Source organism: Lacerta agilis, chromosome 14, assembly GCF_009819535.1.
Source record: "Lacerta agilis isolate rLacAgi1 chromosome 14, rLacAgi1.pri, whole genome shotgun sequence".
Taxonomy (NCBI): domain Eukaryota; kingdom Metazoa; phylum Chordata; class Lepidosauria; order Squamata; family Lacertidae; genus Lacerta; species Lacerta agilis.
Window position 1 is genome coordinate 40,414,810 of NC_046325.1, and position 20,373 is coordinate 40,435,182.

At 47.8% G+C, this 20,373-nt stretch overlaps 1 protein-coding gene across 1 annotated transcript; it reads left to right on the forward strand.

Annotated features, from left to right (window-relative positions):
* The first annotated feature begins 10,942 nt into the window (after positions 1 to 10,942).
* Positions 10,943 to 19,413, forward strand: LOC117057972 (membrane primary amine oxidase-like). The gene is made up of 3 exons (XM_033168813.1): positions 10,943 to 12,512; positions 16,531 to 16,581; positions 19,400 to 19,413. The coding sequence occupies exons 1-3, from the start codon at positions 10,943 to 10,945 to the stop codon at positions 19,411 to 19,413; spliced, it is 1,635 nt and encodes a 544-aa protein (XP_033024704.1).
* Positions 19,414 to 20,373: the final 960 nt, after the last annotated feature.

Sequence of the window (20,373 nt, forward strand, 5' to 3'; positions counted from 1 at the left end):
CGCCTTTGGTAAGAAAGTAACTTGCCTTCCTCTGTAAGCAAGTGCAAGGCATGGTTAATGTTCACACTGATGGTTGCGATTGGTTGAAACTCAAAACTCGGGTTTGAATTTGGATGGCTGCAAAACTACTGAGTGCATAATTCAGATTGCCAACCCTCTGTTCCTCAGGTGGGTTCATCAAGTGACCTGTACAATGGGCATTGGTTGTATTCTCCAAATCAGTGTTTTTACATGTAAGCCAGGGGCAAATTGAAACGTTCAGGTCTGCTGCGTAGGATCTTTGCTGGAAAACCACAGCATTAGGTCCCTTTGTAACTTTTTGTCCGGAATTCCTGCCTGCAGTTCTCCGGGAAACTCGTAGAACTGTAAAGTTGGGTTTTCAACTTTTTGCTTTTTGTCAAAGGATCTACCAAACAAGCTGCTGGTGAGATTAACCATTAACAGGCACACAGTGTGGCGACAGGCCTTTTCTCAGTACCATATCAAAAGGCAGGTTGAATTCCATCCTGGCACTTTTGCAGCACAAAACAGTGTGGTTTGGCTTGGCTCTTTCAAGTATGCATTTCACAAACGAAGTGTTTTATTTTTAACATGGCCATCATTAAAGTCAGTTTGTTCGGTTTTGGATATTTAGGATTAACATAAGCTTGTGGTCAATGCTCAAATAACTTGGGTACTGCTACCGTAGCTTCCCACTAATGTCCCCCCAAAAAATTACGAGCAATGCAATAATAAATCTTAGCTATCCTTGCTTGCTGCTCCCTATTCCTCACCTACTCTTCACTTCCTGAGAGCTTCTTTTCCTTAAAATGCCAGGCTCTTCCTAAGGCTTTTCTCTGCCTAGGCTACTATTTGCTTCCTCTCTAATAAATTCATATTCTGCATAGCAGGAACTCAGTATTTATACAGATGTCCTGTTTCACATAAACTTAGCACACAACGATGCTTCCAGTACTTTGATGGCATTCCTCCCTGGTAGGATGTTGTATTCTGATTTGTTTTGGCTTCCCTGTCCATCTTCTCTGTCATTTGTTATATAGTAATCTTCATCCTCCTTACCAAGAAGTTCCTTGATGACCTTCTTGATGTCAGCATTTGTATTTAAAAGAGTATAGACAACTTCCTCCTCCACATGTTCACCAAGAGTAGGTCTCTTGGCCACCATAACACTTTGGCATTTTTTTCTATCTGCCTGTAGCATGGTGTTTTTAGCTTCATCTTGTCATCCATTTCCTTGAAGTCTGGTAAGGCTAGTGCGAATGTTTTGTTGCTGTTGAAGCATGACCAGTTGGTAGCATATGATGTGGCTCCATAACTGGAAAAATCCTTGTACGTTTCTCTTTCCTTTTAACTGTGGAGGCACATAGAGATGCTTTAGGTGCACTGTGTACTTTTTCGCACACAAAGTAATTAGGAGAATTTGACATAAAAGTTTGAAATCGATAGTCTTGCCTGAATTATTTTATTTAAGCACATTTGCATGCATTTGCAAGTTTGGCTTAAATTCCGCATCTTCAGAGAAAGCTCTGAAGGAGTGCTCATTCTTGTCTCTGTTCTCCCCTTTGTCTACCAAGATGTTCCTGTCTATGTGCCTGTGCAGTTTCAAGCCTGTTTTTTGCCGTTTTAAGCAAGGGCCAGGGGGAAAGAAAGAAGGAAAGTGTCTGCTGATTGTTCAGGGTTTTTAAAACGGAAATGGATTGTGAAGAGCTCCCAAAGGACCTCTCCAAACGGTATGGATGGGCAGCAAAATGGCAAATGCAATTCAGTGTAAACAAGTGCAGAGTGATGCATGTCAGGGCAAAAAAAGATTCTTAATTTCACATAGACACTCATGGCAGTGACTGACCAGGAGCGAAACCTTGGCATCTAGTGTGTGAAAGCTATTGGAAAAGGTGAATCCCATTCTAGGGATCATCGGTGGGGGAAAATGAAAACAGAACTGCCGTTACACAAATCTGTAGTGGGCTGTATTTGGAATACAAGCTGGGAAAGGTTCAGAAAAGTGTGCCCAGAATTATCAAGGCAACGGAGAACTTCCTCTGTGACAGAAGACTGCAATGTTTGGGGCTTTTTCATAGAATCATAGAGTTGGAAGAGACCACAAGGGCCATCCAGTCCAACCCCCTACCAAGCAGGAAACACCATCAAAGCATTCCTGGCAGATGGCTGTCAAGCCTCCGCTTAAAGACCTCCAAAGAAGGAGACTCCACCACACTCCTTGGTAGCAAATTCCACTGCCGAACAGCTCTCACTGTCAGGAAGTTCTTCCTAATGTTTAGGTGGAATCTTCTTTCTTGTAGTTTGAATCCATTGCTCCGTGTTCGCTTCTTCTTTTTAGTTCAGAGAAAGGCGAGGAAGAGGCGACATGATAGAGGTGCATAAAATTGTCCGTAGCATGAAGAAAGTGAGCAGAGAGGTTCTCTCTCTCTCTCTCTCCCCCCCCCCCCTTTCTCATAACGCTAGAACTTGTGGACGTCCATTGAAGCTGAACGTTGGAAAAATCAGGACAGGTAAAAGCAAGTGATTTGCACAGTGCAATGGTAAATGATGGAATTTGATCCCATTCTGCTGGCTTTAAAACAGGATTAGGCAAATGCGTGGGGGTGACAGCTATCAATGGCTACTTACCATGATGACTGTTCTCCTACTTTCTGAGGCACTATGCTTCTGAAAACCAATTGCTGGAAACTGCAAACAGGGAGAGTGTTTCTGTGCTCTGGTCCTGTTTGCGGGTTTCCCAAAGGCATCTGGTTGGCCTCTGCGAGAACAGGATGCTGGACTAGATGGGCCGTTGGCCTGATTCAACAGGTCATTACTATTATTATTGACACTTCTTCTTTTGTTTGTTGTATTACGCACCCTTCGCCAGCAGGTCCCAGGGTCGGTTGCCACAATTAACATTTGCAGCGTCCAGTTAGTAGGGCTGGGCGATACCTGGTTTTCAACATCGTGATATACCCCCCAGCTAAACATTGCTCTATGCCGATATATCACAAGGTCAGAAATAAGGATGGAGCTATGTAGAGACGTTGGCTGGCTTCACGGCTTTTCCAGCGTCGTGGTTTTTGCGTAGCACAAACATAGTACACACAAATCACGATTCGCAGTATATTGACAGGTCAACAATTACGAAACCGGTATCACAATACGGACTTCAAGGGAGTTTGGGACGATATATCGCCCAGCTCTAGTGGTCAGGCTGTAGAAAGGGACAAGAAAGCTGCATAGGGGCAACCACCCCAACCGATCTACTGCCCCCCTCCCCATTTGCTTTCTTTTTTTTAGGTTTTTCCTGCAGCCACAGAGAATAGAAAAGTTGCTCTTCTGCGCGAGTCTGCAGAAGCTCAGTATGCTAGGATGTTGAATTCCGCATCAACAAAATGACGCTGCGCAGTTGAAAGCTCGGTAGGTGCTGGAAGGAATGATTTCAGGTGGTGCAACGCAAGGTCTGCCCTGTTCAAAGTCTGCTAAGTTCTCTTGCTGCTGACCAGAAAGCTGCGCAAACGGAGCTTGCTTCGTGCTAGCCGTGTTCGGTCAATAATCTGGCACAGTGCATGAGGCTGGTGTAGAATGCAGCTTCCTGTTTAGAGATGGGCACACCAGGAGCATGAAACACCACCAGTTTAGGTCTCGATACAGGGCTGTCTCTAGCATTCTAGGTGCTGGTTTCAGTTTACGCTCCGCATCCCGTACAGACCAGGGGACTGATACCTTCTCAGCATGTGCCCCATCACGATCTGTCAGTGGAGAGCAAGCAGTCTCTCGGGAAGCCCTCTGTACAGTTTGGGGACGCGGGTGGTGCTGTGGTCTAAACCACTGAGCCTCTTGGGCTTGCCAATCAGAAGGTCAGCAATTCGAATCCCCGCGACTAGGTGAGCTCCCATTGTTCTGTTGCAGCTCCTGCCAACCTAGCAGTTCGAAAGCATACCAGTGCAAGTAGATCAATAGGTACAGCTGCAGCGGGAAGGTAAATGGTGTTCCCGTGTGCTCTGGCTTCCGTCATGGTGTTCCATTGCACCAGAAGTGGTTTAGTCATGTTGGCCACATGACCTGGAAATCTGTCTGTGAACAAACGCCGGCTCCCTTGGCCTGAAAGCGAGATGAGCACCGCAACCCCATAGTTGCCTTTGATTGGACTTAACCGTCCAGGGGTCCTTTTTGCAGCTTGGGGACAAGAGCTTCACATGGTAGCAGCTCCTTAGCTGTGGCTGTAAGACAAGGAAGGGGAAACTCAATCCCAGGGGCACGCCAGACCTCTGCATCTTGGCCTCAGGCCTGTTCATTCCCCCCCCCCCCGGCTATACTCCCCATCATCCTTGCTTCACCCTCTCCTTGAAGGGGCTTTTGGTCTGACTGGAACGCATCCTTGAACTCTTAATACTTGTTTGTCTCTCTGGAGGATAGAGAGGGCTTTGTGGTTACGTGTAGAAAGTAGCTAGCTGTACAATTGCAAAATTTTAATTAGTTACTCTGCCCGCTTTTGCCTGTTGTTGGCATGTGGCCCTGGGAAGGTTGCACAGAAAGGAATGTGGCCCTCAGGGTGAAAAAGGTACCCCACCCCCGGTGCTCTTAAGCAACCTAGTAAAGTCTAATGCCAAAATTACCTTGCGTAGCTCTCTGGGACGGGAAAGTGTTGTAATTTTCTAGCATCTTGTTATTGAAACAAATATACGTAAGCGCGTCTGTTAATGATTAAAGGTTACCTTCCTCAAGACTTTAGGGAAGAGGGTTTCCCAAACTTGAGTCTCCGGCTGTTTTGGGACTACAATTCCCATTATCCCTGACCACTGGTCCTGCTAGATAGGGATGATGGGAGTTGTAGTCCAAAAAAAGCCGAAGTCCCAAGTTTGGGAAGCCCTGCTTTAGGGATCGGGGTGGTTCGAATCTGCTAGTAATGAAAAGACCCGATGGTGCCTTTTTTCAGTATTATTGCTGCTGCTGTTATTATTACATTGCACCTGTAACCCTCCTAAATGGTTCTCCTTCCCGCCAACTCTGTGAGGTTGTTTAGGCTAAGAGGCCATAGATGGGGCTCCGATGCAGGTAAATTCCATAGAAAAATAAATTTTATGTTTCCAGTTTTGATGATATCCCAACAGAATATTAAAAATACGATAAAACATCAAACATTAAAAACTTCCCTAAACAGGGCTGCCTTCAGATGTTTCTAAAAGTCAGATAGTTGTTTATTTCCTTGTCATCTGGTGGGAGGGTGTTCCACAGGGCGGGTGCCACTACCGAGAAAGCCCTCTGTATGGTTCCCTGTAACCTCGCTTCTCACAGGGAGGGAACCGCCAGAAGACCCTTGCAGCTGGACCTCAGTGTCTGGGCTGAATGATGGGGGTGGAGATGCTCCTTCAGGTACACTGGGCCAAGGCCGTTTAGGGCTTTAAATTTGAATTGTGCTCGGAGATGTACTGGGAGCCTATGTAGGTCTTTCAGGACCAGTGTGATATGGTCTTAGCGGCCACTCCCAGTCACCAGTCTAGCTGCCGCATTCTGGATTAGTTGTAGTTTCTGGGTCACCTTCAAAGGTAGCCTCACGTAGAGCGCATTGCAGTAGTCCAAGTGGGAGATAACCAGAGCATGCACCACTGGCCAGACAGTCTGCGGGCAGGTAGGGTCTCAGCCTGCGTACCAGATGGAGCTGGTAGACAGCTGCCCTGGACACAGGATTGATAGTTGACTGCTTGGGATCGGAGGACTTTTGACCTGTAGGATTTAAATTACGTTGCTCATGAGCCGGCTTTTGGCAGACCTTTGTTGGCTTTGGAAAGAGGATTAGATGAGTTTGTGGAAGATCAGGCTATCAGTGACTTGGAGATATAATGGCTGGTTCGACCTCCACTACTGGAGACAAGCCTTGCCTTGGGGTAGCAGTTGGAGGGGAGCTCGGGTGCACTCAGGCTCTGCTTGGAGGCATCTGGTTGGCCTCTGGGAGAACTGGACCAAGTTGGGCCCTTTGGTCTGATCCATCGGAAAAGCAGTAGGCTGAGCCATGGTGGAGCTGAGCTGCCTTCAGCTGAGTCACTGCTGCACATGGCAACAGGAGAAGGGATGGAGGCACCGTAGGAGGGCAATGCAGGTGAGTGGCGCAACCTCAGTGCACCATCTGCTGCTGCGGAAAAAGAAACCCCTGCAAACTTCCATAGTACCTGAACTAATAATAATATAATAATAATAATAATAATATAATAATAATAATAATTTTTTATTTATACCCCGCCCATCCCAGCCAAAAACCGGGCTCAGGGCGGCTAACACTAATTAAAATCGCAGCAAAAACATAAAAAACCAATCAATTTAAAATACTGATTAAAATACAAATTCAATATTAAAACCGCAGTCTCATTTTCAAATAGCCCACTAATAAAAGAATGAAGCATAAGTATCAAACAGAAACCAACCCAAAGGCCAGGTGGAACAGCTCCGTCTTGCAGGCCTTGCGGAAAGATGCCAATCCCGCAGGGCCCTGGTCTCTTGTGATAGACTGTTCCACCAAGTCGGGGCCAATACTGAGAAAGCCCTGGCCCTAGTTGAGGCCAACCTAGCATCTTTGTTGCTCGGGACCTCCAAAAGATTATTATTTGAGGACCTTAAGGTCCTACATGGGACATACCAGGAGAACCAAGAAAGAAAAGGCAGATGCATGTTACTGGTGTACAAGAAAATGACCATTAGCCGGGGGGAGCGGGACTTCATTGTGTTAGCCAAAGGCCATGAGCAAACCATACAGACACTATATATTTAGCAGGGAAAATGGCACTTCAGAAGAAATCTTTAAGTGCGACATTTTAGCTATTTCTTAACCAATTTTCCCAGCATGTATGAGCCAGGGAATAAAGCTCACCAGACACCATTCCCCATGCCAGATTTCGGACAGTTGGGTCAAATCATTCTGATTTTCAAAAGAACATAATGTTCAAGATGTATAATAGGGCTCTGTTTACATACTCCACCTTAACTATAGATGCGTCCCCATGTTAGAAGCCGCCCAGAGTGGCTGGGGAAACCCAGCCAGATGGGCGGGGTATAAATAAATTATTATTATTATTATTATTATTATTATTATTATTATTATTATTAATTTACCATGTTGTAGTGGAGGGAGCAGTGACGGCCCTCCATCAGGCGACAGGTGCTAAAGCAGGCTAGGGAGTTTTCACACAAAGCTCTCCTGGTTCCAAGTACTCATGTTCAGCAGTTCTATTGGAGCAGGACATCTGGGGCAGAAATCCAGGGTCCCCAAAGGACCATCCAAAGAGCACCTACACTGCAGTAATGTAAATTCTTAAGTCGTGAGTCTGCCAGATGAGTCTGAACAGATGTGATTATATCGTAGGATTTGGCTGCAGTGAACGAATGTTCACGGTGTGTTTTGAGTAGAGGCTGGAAGCGTGTAAAATATGTGTAACAGCTGGTTTTCTATATAAGGTGGTTTTCTATATCACCACTATGGAGTTGCACGACAGTTTCCAGGAAGTCTTTAAACTATAATACCCACCCAATGATGTGGGCAAAGAATATTGGTGGTATTGAGAATCTGCTAGAGGTCTAAGACACAAAGATACAAAACCATCTGTTATCGCTTACTGTTCCTAGAGGAAACAGGGACGCAGATGTGCTGTGGTCTAAACCACTGAGCCTCTTGGGCTTGCCGATCGGACGTTCAGCGGTTTGCATCCACACGGTGTGAGCTCCAATTGCTGTGTCCCAGCTTCTTCTGCCAACCTAGCAGTTTGAAAGCATGCCAGCGCAAGTAGATAAATAGGTACTGCTGCAGCGGGAAGGCAAACAGCGTTTCTGTGCGCTCTGGTTTCTGTCATGGTGTCCCATTGCACCAGAAGTGGTTTAGTCCTGCTGGCCACATTACCCTGAAACCTGTCTGTGGACAAATGCCAGTTCCCTTGGCCTGAAAGCGAGATGAGCGCTGCAACCCCGTAGTCGCCTTTGACTGGACTTAACTGTCCAGGGGTCCTTTACCTTTTCTGTTGTTGTTTAGTTGTTTAGTCGTGTCCGACTCTTTGTGACTCAGTGGACCAGAGCACGCCAGGCACTCCTGTCTTCCACTGCCTCCCACAGTTTGGTCAGACTCACGTTGGTAGCTTTGAGAACACTGTCCAACCATCTCGTCCTCTGTTGTCCCCTTCTCCTTGTGCCCTCCATCTTTCCCAATATCAGGGTGTTTTCCAGGGAGTCTTCTCTTCTCATGAGGTGGCCAAAGTATTGGAGCCTCAGCTTCAGGATCTGTCCTTCCAGTGAGCACTCAGGGTTGATTTCCTTCAGAATGGATAGGTTTGATCTTCTTGCAGCCCATGGGACTCTCAAGAGTCTCCTCCAGCACCATAATTCAAAAGCATCAATTCTTCGGCGATCAGCCTTCTTTATGGTCCAGCTCTCACTTTACCTTTACCTAGAGGAAACAGTTCAGATGTTTCATAAATGGATTTTACAGCCCCTTTTAGACAATGACACTTCTCTCTCAGAGATCTTAGGTAGTAGGCCTGTATTTGCTTGCAAACAGTCCCCCAACTAAAATAAGTTACTCACCAGCATCAACAGGCTATATAACCAGAGATAATGGGCATTGGGACTGGGCCTTGCAGACACAGATGCCAACTCTGTCCCCATGCCTACCCTAGCAGCACAGGGCCTAATGCGATCCGCAGCATCAGCGGTTCATTCAGCTGCTCACATCTTCCAACATGATCAATGCCTTCTGCCAGCAGTGCCCTCCAGCAGTCTACAAAGGGTAAACTGGCCAGTCATTTTACAAGAGAGTAAATGCGCACAAATTGGACAGAAATTGTAATATTGGGCAGGCGGTGGGCGAACATTTAAACCTTCATGGACGCATTGTAAGTGATCTTAAGAGTGGCTGTCCCTGGAGCAAAGGATCTTCAGAGGGAGAGTGAAATATGAAACTGGTGGATTAAGATGAGGATCCTGGCCAGGATGCCAGGATCTGAACTTAAAAATGGAAAGTGTAATGCCAGTGGTCAACAAAAGAGGTTTAAAGACTCTCTCAAGGCAAATCTTAAAAAATGCAGTATAAACACCAACAAGTGGGAAAAACTGGCCTGCGAGCACTCCAATTGGAGAACAGCCTTTGCAAAGGTGTCATGGGCTTTGAAGACTCTCAAACTCGGGATGAAAGGGAGAAACGTGCTAAGAGGAAGGCACGTCTGGCAAACCCTCACCATGATCAACTCCTGCCCAGAAACCTATGTCCCCACTGCGGGAGAACGTATAGATCCAGAATCGGCCTCCACAGTCACTTCACTGTTAAAACCATGTTCACGGAAAACAACTCGGCTACGAGTGATCGTCAAAAGAGTTAATCAAAAACTTTTATGAACCGCCACTGTTAATTATGTAATTATCACGGTCTCCTTTCTGACCTCACTGTTTATAGCCACCACCATGTGTAACTCAGAATAGCGCTTCATGCATCTGTGATGAAGTGGGCAGTGGGGTGCACAAACTCTTATACCATCCTAAATGGGTTAGTCTTTCAGGTGCCACATGACTCCTGGTTGTTACAATTGCCTGACTGCACCACTTAACAGAATTTACTGGGAAGAGGAGTGGCAGCGGTCAAGGATGGAACAGGGGCACATGGGGCCATCTGGTACGGATGACGGCCGGCCTCTGGAAGGAGACAGAAAGGGCACATTCACTGCAGGAGCAAGGTTTCAGGAAACCAAAATTGGGAACAGGCTGGAAGCGGGCATGGAAATTCCCACACAGAGCTTCTCCTGGCTGGGCGTGTTTATGTTTTTCTTTCCTCAGCCGGGCCAGGCACAGAGAGAGGCGCAAACTGTTTGAAGCCTCTTTGCTGTTGCAGCTTCAGATTCCAGTTTAGGGGCACTTAGGGTGCCCTCTTTTTTTCCTATAAGTGTTGGTGAAAGAAGTGGGATGCTCCACACATGGGGAAATTTCTGCCAACCAAAATCCACTCCCGATTCCTGTGGTTTTCATCCTGAGGAAAAGGGTGAAGCTGTGGGAATGCGAATGCAGGTGTGTGGCTATGTGTGCGCACTTAGGCCTCAAGTAGGTCGAGAGAGGTCCCTCGCCACGATGATGCTTGCTGCTCACTCCTTTTCTCCTTTTGTAAAGCAGGACATCCTTTCTCCTCATGATCTGATATTCCTTGTGGAGGGAGAGGGAGCTTGCATTCCTCACATGCGTGTTTGCTTGGCAGAAATATACCCTTTTTTTTAATGGATCAAGATGCAACATTTTTTTATTCAAGCCTGGAGTATATTATAGCATCTTGCAAGGAAAGGCCCGATCAAGGGCATGCTTTATTGTTGTGTTAGTGTTTGTGACGTTGTTTCTGTTTTTTAAACCTCAGTTTTATATTTGCATTAGCGGGGGTTTTAGGCTACAGTCCTAAACCCACTCACTTGAGGGAATAAGGCCTATTAAAGTTTCTGGGACTCTTTCGTAAGCTTGCACTTGGGTCATGCCGTTACCTGCCTTGGATCTCATAAATGAGTGAGAGGCAGGATATCAGTGTTTTGATGAGCAAACACACTTGCACTTTGAGCATTAAGAGGCTACATCGGGGAGGAAGAGGGGGACAGCTGCTTAGTGTACAAAACATGGCGAACCTGCCAGACCTGCAAGTATCTGATGACCCTGGTTTTGCAGACACCCCAGGAAGCTGGCTGGACTCGACGAGCAGCCAGGAGTGAGTGGCGTGCGATTTGTCTAGTGAGTCACCGTCTGCTGTAAATCCCTGGGATACCTCTGCCTCTGGAAGAGCATCTCTGCAAGGCAAGTTGAAACCCGGGGCCGTCTGCCTCTTGCTGACCCTCTGCAAGCCCCTCCCTCTGTCTCTGCCTCACCTCTGTCTCCACTCTCTGTTAATCCAGCTGGTCAGAGTTCAAAGGAGCTGCTCCATCGTTGCTTTTCAGCTTCCGCAGCTGCTGCCGAGATGAATGGCAAAGCTCTTCTCTTTGTGCTCCTCCTGGCTTTGGTTGTGATTTTTTCCTTGGTTTGCGTCTTGTTGACCAGAGGCGGGGAAACCACCCGGTGCGGTTACCAGTCGCAGAGCTTCCCGGAGCATCTTCACGGCGACTGGAGCCAGGTGTTTGAAGATCTGTCGCAGGAGGAAATGGCCCGCGTGGCGCGGTACCTGAAGTCCAACCTTGGGGCAAGCTTGGAAGATGCTTCGCAGGCGAGACCCTCTGACAACTGCATTTATTCCATTGACCTGCAGTTGCCACCCAAAGCGGAGTCCCTCGCGTTCCTGGATCACGGAGGAATCCGCCCTCCTAGGCAGGCGCTGGCTGTGGTGTATTTTGGAAACCAGCCCACTCCAAATGTTACCGAGTATGTGGTGGGACCTCTCCCAGAGCCGACCTATCACCAGGATGTGACGGTGCAGAAATATGGAGGGCAGCTGCCTTATTATCGCAGGCCCCCGCTGGATGCCGAATACAAGCAGATGGCACGCTTTCTGCATGGGGTGGCGTTCCCCACAGCTCCGAGTTTCATGCAGCAGGTCTTGGGCTACGACGGGACCAACCTTGCCGCAATGACCACCTCTCCGCGGGGACTGAAGTCTGGAGATCGCTCGACTTGGCTCGTCCTGTTCCAGAACGTCACCGGCTACTTCTTACACCCAGTTGGGCTGGAGGTGCTGCTGGATCACAGCAGCCTGGACCTCTCCCTCTGGGCCGTGAAGAAAGTGTTTTACGGCAGCCGGTATTTCCGGGACTTGGCAGAGCTGGAGAGAGAATTTGCCGAGGGGCGTCTGCAAGTGGAGAAGGTGCAGAGGGTCCCGGCTGAAGGGGGTTTTGCTTCGTTGAAGCCTAAGGTTTCCCCCGCCGGACCGGGCCCGGTGAATTACGAGCCTCATGGGCCACGTTACAGCGTGAGCGGCAACCAAGTCCTTTCCTCCTTCTGGAGTTTCGCCTTCAGGATGGACGTGAGCAGGGGACCACGTCTCTTTGACATCCGTTTCAAAGGCCAAAGGATCGCCTATGAGCTCAGTGTGCAGGACACCATGTCGGTCTATGGGTCCAACAGCCCTGGGGGGATGTCGACCCGCTACATGGACGCGAGCTTTGGCATTGGCAGGCTCACCTTCCCCCTGGTCCGAGGCGTTGACTGCCCTTATTCTGCGACCTACCTTGACGTCCGCTCTCTAGCTCAAGCAGAAAGGCCCCTGGTCACCCGCGATGCCCTGTGTGTGTTTGAGCAGGACCTGGGCGCTCCGCTCCGGCGCCATTACTCCCACCTTCGTCCCATCTTCTATGGCGGGCTGCCTGCCACTGCGCTGGTCTTCCGCTCAGTGTCGAGCATAGGCAACTACGACTACATCTGGGATTTTGTCTTCCACACTAATGGGGCCATTGAAAGCAAAGTCCGAGCCTCGGGTTATATCAGTTCATCTTTCCTCTACGGCGACGGGCTAGATTACGGGAACCGGGTTGGGGGCCACACTCTGGGGAGCATCCACACCCACTTCGTCAGCTACAAGGTGGACCTGGACGTTGGTGGTAAGTGTGTGCATTTTTTCACCTTCACACACCTGGAGCAGTCGGCAGGGCTGCTCTCTGTGTCTTGCTGCAATGTCCCGTTCTTGTTGTGGGATAGGTCTATGATGGAGGCTCGAATGGATCACCCTGGGATAGCTCAGCCGGTAGAGCATGAGACTCTTAATCCCAGAGTCGTGGGTTCGAGGCCCGCATTTGGGCAAAAGATTCCTGCATTGAGGGGGTTGGACTAGATGTCCCTTGGGGTCCCTTCCAACTCTACGGTTCTATGTGTGTGCCGTTTGCATCTAATGGGAGAAGACCAAGAATGCTACTCAGAAGGAGAGCACTGACCAGGCAATTCAGCCTCCCTCTCTTAATTTTAGACTTAATATTAGTTATCCTTGTGCTTGCCTGTCAGCAGAGTCTCTGTCCTTTACGACAAATGCATCAATGGGTACTCTGAACCACAGAGAACTCAACAATGTCTCTGTCACTTCCAGTGAATCTGCCAGGAGTGGGGATGCAGGGCGGAGGGGAGAATCATCAGTATATTTTCCTGTTCTGCCAAGATACTGGCTCGAGTATATACTAGAAAGATTGTCCAAAGTCCTCACCCCACCCGAACTCTCAACTATCAGAGGTGGCCTTTTGGTGTTTATTTTGCCAGGCTAAGATAATAGACCCGGTGTCCTGTGCTATTGAACTATCAGCTGTGCTGCAGATCAGTTGCCAGGGGCGCAGCCCTCCCATCTTCTGAAGCAGCCTTCCTTATCATCTCTCCCTTATGGATGAAGGACGTGAACCCTGCAGGTTTCGTTGCTTTGTAGGCAGTGCCACCTAGCGGCTAGTGAGCAAGGCTTCCTGTTGCAGATTTACAAATGAATGGATTCCTTTTGAGGCAGGAGGTACACTTCCGAGTGGCCCTGGCGACTTGCTTCGGCCTCCTCAGCCCTAGTGAGGGCAGAGGGATTGGGTCCCATACAAATGTGGTCCTCCCTGCCTGTGCCCCTTACTCACTTGCACTTGCCCCAAGGCCAGGCGTGGGCCTGGGGAGAGGGGGGGGGTCAATGCTTAGAAATCTCTGATAGCGATGGGCCGGGGAAAGGCCTCAGCCGAAAACCAGAAGGCAGGAACAGGGTGTCAGTGGTGTTCTTCCTGGGTGGCTGCTTGCTGCTGCCTGGAGCTCCCTCTTTTCAGCTGCCCAGTTCCTTGCCCTGCTGGGCCACTGTTCTCAGCACCTCTGGGAATGAAGAGCACTGGGGTCGGGGCCATAAGTGCCACGAATGAGTGAGCTGGGGCTGGAAGTAGGCAGCAGCAGAAAGGTAGAAGAAGAAGAAGAAGAAGAAGAAGAAGAAGAAGAAGAAGAAGAGAAGAGTTTGGACTTGATATCCCGCTTTATCACTACCCGAAGGAGTCTCAAAGCGGCTAACATTCTCCTTTCTCTTCCTCCCCCGCAACAAACACTCTGTGAGGTGAGTGGGGCTGAGAGACTTCAGAGAAGTGTGACTAGCCCAAGGTCACCCAGCAGCTGCATGTGGAGGAGCAGAGACGCGAACCCTGTTCCCCAGATTACGAGTCTACCGCTCTTAACCACTACACCAAACTGGCTGAGGCAGAGAGCGATGGGGTTTGTGTTGTAGGTGGGGAGTGAAAAGCAGAGAGGATCCAAGACGAATAATCGTTTTATGCCAAACACACCTTACAGGGGAAAGCATCATGGTATTGTATCAGAAAACCTTTTCGCGTTACTACCGGTTAGGAGAAAAGCGGTTTTTGCTCTAGGATATCTGTGCGTTAAACCACAGAGCCTAGGGCTTGCTGATCAGAAGGTCGACTGTTCGAATCCCTGCCATGGGGTGAGCTCCCGTTGCTCGGTCCCAGCTCCTGCCCACCTAGCAGTTTGAAAGCACGTCAAAGTGCAAGTAGATAAATAGTGTTATAAGAATTACGAGGGGGGGGAAGGCGATGCCAGGGCATGTCCAGTTTTACTATTTTAGCCATGAACAGAGAGGGGTAACTGGACTGGAGATGAGGCCCAATTCACCAGTTCCCAGAATCCTCCTCTTCGACGCCATGATCCACTGGCACGGCTTTCAAACATCTTCCTCTTCATTCCATTTGCAAATCACCCCTCGGGAATTTATCACCTACCACCCCTCAGATCACCTATCACCCCCCAGATCACCTATCACCCCTCAGGAAGGAAATTCTCCTTTCAATCGGTCACAGGCAGCAACGATTCACAACTTCCACAGCCCAGCAGGGCTGTCAATCTGCTCCTTTGATGAGCTAGCAGCTATTGTCTCACATAGGAAGGAGGGGAGAGAAACTCATCTCAATGACAGCTGTCAGACTCAAAAACCATAATATTATTGTAAATATCCCTTGCCCTGCTGAGTGATACTGGAGTTATATTTTGTTCTCTTAATTGCTTTATTGATACACTGATGCTCTCTATTTGAAACAATGTATAACGCTACAAAATTTCCCCTTCCGAGTGTAACCAATGTTTATGTCAGACCTCCCTTTCTGAATCTTTTCTATTTAGCTGATACTGTAACCTTAATGCTATAACCCCAATACGTTAGAATTGTTTTGCTATATTTGACAGATGTTTTAAGAGTGTAATTTTTATAACCATGTTAGATTTCTCTTCTGTAATAAGGGAATTATATTGTTTGAAACCTACCACTCCCATACCACGGTGACACCTAGTCTGTCTGCTTAGATAGGACACAATTACACATGGACAGTAATGTTATTCATTAATGAAGAAAAAACATCCTGAACATGAATTTCACACCCACCCATATTGTAAGCCATTGCCGGGAAAGGTGTGAGAATTCCAGACAGTCGCTAATCGCTCCACCATCTCAAAGGTCCACTTCAGAAAAGAAGATAAGGGGGAAAATATTTGACATCCCTCCACATCAAAAGAACACCCATATAGCACCTATTATTTCCATGAACTATCCAATTTCCGTGTAAGACCCTTGTTTTTCACGCCTTCCAGCCACCATTGGATTGTATGGGAATAGGAGGGTATAAATATTAAGGGTTCCCATTCATCGGGGCCCTTTCCTTTTTCTTAGAAGGCAGGGACCCTACAGCTGTAGTTTTTTCTGTGTCTCAATAAAGGATCAGTATTGTTTTTGCCTGATCAACATTGTTGGTCTCTGTCATTTTTTCCCGACCGGAGCTTTGAACCTAGAATCAACTATTGAGTCTCCGTATCGCCACAGACTTCCATATGAAGCAGTGGCATTTCAGGTAATTCTTATAACAATAGGGACCGCTCCAGCGGGAAGGTAAACAGCGTTTCCGTGCGCTGCTCTGGTTCGCCTGAAGCGGCTTTGTCATGCTGGCCATATGACCCAGAAGCTGTCTGCAGACAAACGCCGGCTCCCTCAGCCTATAGAACGAGATGAGCGCCGCAACCCCAGAGTCGGACACGGCTGGACCTGATGGTCAGGGGTCCCTTTACCTTTACCTTTTTATCTTATTATGTGAACACTGCAGGAGAGATGTCGATGTGGTTTGTACCCGGAAAAGGCAGGCCAAAAGCTGATTTTTGAGGCAGCGAGGATAGGCCCTAGGTTTCCCTGGCAGCAGTGACTGCAAAGCAGAAGCAGAAAGCACGGGGACTTCGTGAAAAGTCAAACAAAGCTCAGCTGAAGGGTAAAGGATTGCAGGGAACATGCAGTGATCATTCCAAATGAATTCAGAATGAGCTATAGACTTGAGATAAAGACCAGATGAGTATGGAGTCCAATGATTATGTGAGCAGGATATCCTGTACTTAAAGGATAAACAGATTCCTTTCCAGCTTTTCCTGGAAAATTTCCAGCAATGGACATTCAACCATCTCCACAATCAACTTGTTTTCAGTGCAGTGTTTCCCCCCCCCCCCAAGTGTTCAACTTAAGCCTAATTTCCAGTACTTCGTAACATTATATTTTAACTTGTCCATATAGTAGAAGGCAGTTCAGTGGATCTGGTCCCCCTCCTCGCCCCCATTTTTCCTGTGATACTTTTGCAGAATGTGTGCGAAGCAGCCAGGATCTGCACTGCTTGAAGCCGCTCTGCAAAGGTATCTAGGGATTTGGAATTTAGTAGTGCCAGTCTGCAGACGTTGCCTTATCTCCATTTTTCATTTCTATCCCAGTTAGGTGAGGCGCTGGAGGTGCAGAACCAGTATCTGGAATCAGCAATGTGCTGGTCAAGAAACAAACTCAATCCTGATAGGTGCTGTAGTTAGATACAGGCTCAGAGATAATAGTTTTCGGCCTGTTCTAGATGTGGTTGCCATCCCACTCAAGCTGAGATCATACCCTCCAACATTTCTCCAATGAAAACAGGGCATTCTATTCTATGTCAGGAAGCATCTCCCGCCTTTGACCTTGGCGCACACATGCGCGTCATATGCGCACCTACATTGGTTGCTTTGAGCCAGTTACAACCTCTCCACCGAGCCTACCTCACAGGGTTGTTGTAAAGACAAAAAATGTGTGTGGGAAGGGAATGTGTGCAGCACCTTCCACAAATGAATGGAATGGGGGGGGGAGTTAACTGTACGATGCCTTGCGTCCCTGTCAGGGAAAAAGGCGGGAATATTATTATTATTATTATTATTATTATTATTATTATTATTATTATTAGAAACTGGGAATGATCAGGAACATACCAGAGAGTAAATCCTATTAGTGGGACTTACCGGTAGTTCGGAGTAAAAATAATTAGGGTTGCAGTATAAGGCAGTAGCTTGCACCTTACCTGGGAGTAAAGCTCCACAGAATACAGTGAGGCTTACTCCTGAGCAGACAGTGTAAGGCTCCTTCTACAATAAAGGAATAAAGACTCCCTGCATTTCCTAAGAAATGGCTGGCTGCTGAAGCATTGCAACTGAAGAATTCAAAGTGGATTGTTGACCTTTTTCTTCAGAGTTACAGGAAGGGCATCGTATATCATCGTTTCCTTCATTTAGCACAGGGATTTTATTTTCAGTATGCATTTTGCACCTACACAAACACCACCTTAAATTGTTCTCTTGAGATGCAGAGGCAAGGGAAAAAGGAAAACCGGGACATTCCAGGGTCAAATAAAAAACCAGGGCGGCTTCTGTAATTTCGGGGCTGTCCCTGGAAAATCGGGACGCTTCAAGGGTCTGTATTGGTGACCCCACAGATGTGGCTCATGGATGAACATCATTCGGCCGCTAACACCTTCCACCACCAATATTTTCCAACCCGCTATGGGCTCGCCGGACATTGCAGATCAGTGCGTAGGTCCACTTATAGACCTCAACCAGGTTGGGGCAGGGGAGTGTTTTTACGACGTTTTGAGTTCAAAAAGGCCCCGCAATGCAGCTCAGAGCATCATGAGGCTCTTTGACTGATGTCTCTCAGCCAGCTGCCCCTCCTCAAAGGCGACATGTTGACATCTAGGCCCCACCAAGCTGGTGCTACACTCTGGAGGATATGTTGTTTTGTTCTTGTCCAGGGCAGGGGCGGTTGGGAGGGGGGATAACAACACTTTGGATGTCCCAAGCCTCAAGGAGGTTAGATTGGTCTCACCTAGGGCCAGGGCCTTTTCAGCACTGGCCCCGACTTGGTGGAACGCTCTTGTCACAAGAGACCAGGGCCCTGCGGGATTTGACATCTTTCCGCAGGGCCTGCAAGACGGAGCTGTTCTGCCTGGCCTTCGGCTTAGACTGACCCCTTATATGGGATTTGGCATATAAATTTTCCCTTGGCCTTTTTGCTGGCCCATGTAGGACCAGCATGGATAGCTGGCTCGGGTGAATATCTGATGTTTCCTCCCTTTATGGTCTTGATTTATGGGCTACACTAAATTATGAGGCTGCATTTTAAGCTGTATTTTAAGCCGTATTTTAATTAACTGTTTTTTGGGTTTTTTTTCTATTACATTTTATTGTAATTTATATTTGGTGTTAGCTGCCCTAAGCCCGGCCCTGGCCGGGGAGGTGCAGGGTATAAATAAAAAAATTTTATTATTACAGTGATACCTCAGGTTAAGAACTTAATTCGTTCTGGAGGTCCGTTCTTAACCTGAAACTATTCTTAACCTGAGGTACCACTTTAGTTAATGGGGCCTCCCGCTGCCGCCGCACGATTTCTGTCCTCATCCTGAGGTAAAGTTCTCAACCCGAGATACTATTTCTGGGTTAGTGGAGTCTGTAACCTGAAGCGTCTGTAACCCGAGGTACCACTGTATTACCATTGCTCTAGGAATGAGGTAAGGTTCCCAAATTGCAGCCTTCCTGCTGGTTGTTTCCTGGAAAGCTGCCCTGAGGACAAAAGGCCCCGAGAGGTGCTGAGGGCACCTTGCTCAGGAAATAACAGGCTACGTCAATTCTAAGGGGAAGCCTTTGAGCTTTCACTGGCTGGGTACACCCACACCAAATGCACGCCTGAAGCATCTGTGAAACCAGGGCCGGCCCAGTCATTAGGTGGTGTGAGGACATTGCCTCAGGCGGCAGAGGTCCCTGAGGCGGCTTCCTTGCATGTGCTGGCATCGGTGCTGATTTAGGGCGAGATCTCGTGCACTCTCTCCCAAAATCGGCTCCCGTGGCGGCACCCTTTGTCCTTGTGCTGGCCTGGTGTTTTTCTAACTTTTCACCCTTTAAATAGTTGACCTCCCCTCGACCCACCACGGCACGTTACAAATTCCTTTGAAATCTTCCTTTCCCAGCACGAGGTGGGCCTGCTGCGCTTTGAGAAAAGGAAAGCCAAGAGCCTCTTCAAAAAAAAAAAAAAAAAAGAAGAAAGAAAGAAAGAAAGAAAGAGAAAAGAAAAGAAAAGAAAAGAAAAAACTAGTCCTGTAGTCCGTTGGATCCTTGCCTTAATCGTCTTCCCATGTTTTGCAGTTCATTCCGCTTTTTCTTATAGGATTCGTCATCTAGAGCTGGCTCTAACTATGATCACAGATCTCTGAATCGTTTCCAGTTTGGTTCGCCGGCTACTTACATTGTGGTGCCTCAAATCTGAACACCATAGCTATTGCTCAGCTGTTCAGAAACCGTGGGTGGCTGTACCTCCCCATCCTCAAATTCCCAGTTTCTAACTGTCTTTTTTCATGTATATGCATGTTTGTTTGTTTTTTTTAAAAAAATAACTAATCCCCCCCCCCCCGAGGTTCCTTTCTTGGACCTATTGTTAGACTTTGATGTATTTTGCTCTGTCTTGAACTGAATGAGGCCTGTCTTCTGTCTCAGGGCTGACAGCCAAATGTGGCTCTCGGGACCTCTTTATTCAGCACTTACATACCCTCCAACATTTAAGGAAGGGTTCCTGCTTTTTCCATTCAAACTGTTTCCTGCATCAACCTTAATTTATGCCTCAATCCAAGCTGCAGATCTAGGCTCCTGAACATGTTTTTAACTGATGATATATTTCAACAGTGAAGATCAGCATGGCTGACTCACTTAAACCAGCTGCCAGTAATTCAGGTTATCTCCTGGTCTGTGCACAGGTCCAGCTTTACCTCCTGCAGTTTTTCTTCCACTGGTCCCCAGAGTGTGAAGAAGCTGAAAACAGGCTCCTCTACCTCCGAGTCTGTACTTCCAAAATAGACTGTGCTTTCCCAAGCTCCAACTGCTGCTGTGAATTCCCTTCCTGCCCAGTGGCGTAGCATGGGTTGCCAGGGCCGCAGGAGGGAAAGTGACAGTGTACACATGCGCATTCAACTGATTGTAGCTGCAGAGATAAGAAAATAAGATTCATTCCGTTGTCTGGAGAGATCACTTCCTGGCTCGCATGGAGAAACCATTTTCAACAGAGGCAGCACCAGGGGTTGCGCCAATTTTGCACCCCTACCAATTTTGTACCCGGGGCAACCACCCCTGTGCCCCACCACCCGCCAC

Excerpts from the sequence above, each read along its gene's own strand:
- LOC117057972 (XM_033168813.1), top strand. The coding sequence starts at position 10,943 with ATGAATGGCAAAGCTCTTCTCTTTGTGCTCCTCCTGGCTTTGGTTGTG. Across the intron at positions 12,513-16,530 it reads GGTGGACCTGGACGTTGGTG|AATGTGTGCGAAGCAGCCAG; the intron begins GTAAGTGTGTGC and ends ATACTTTTGCAG.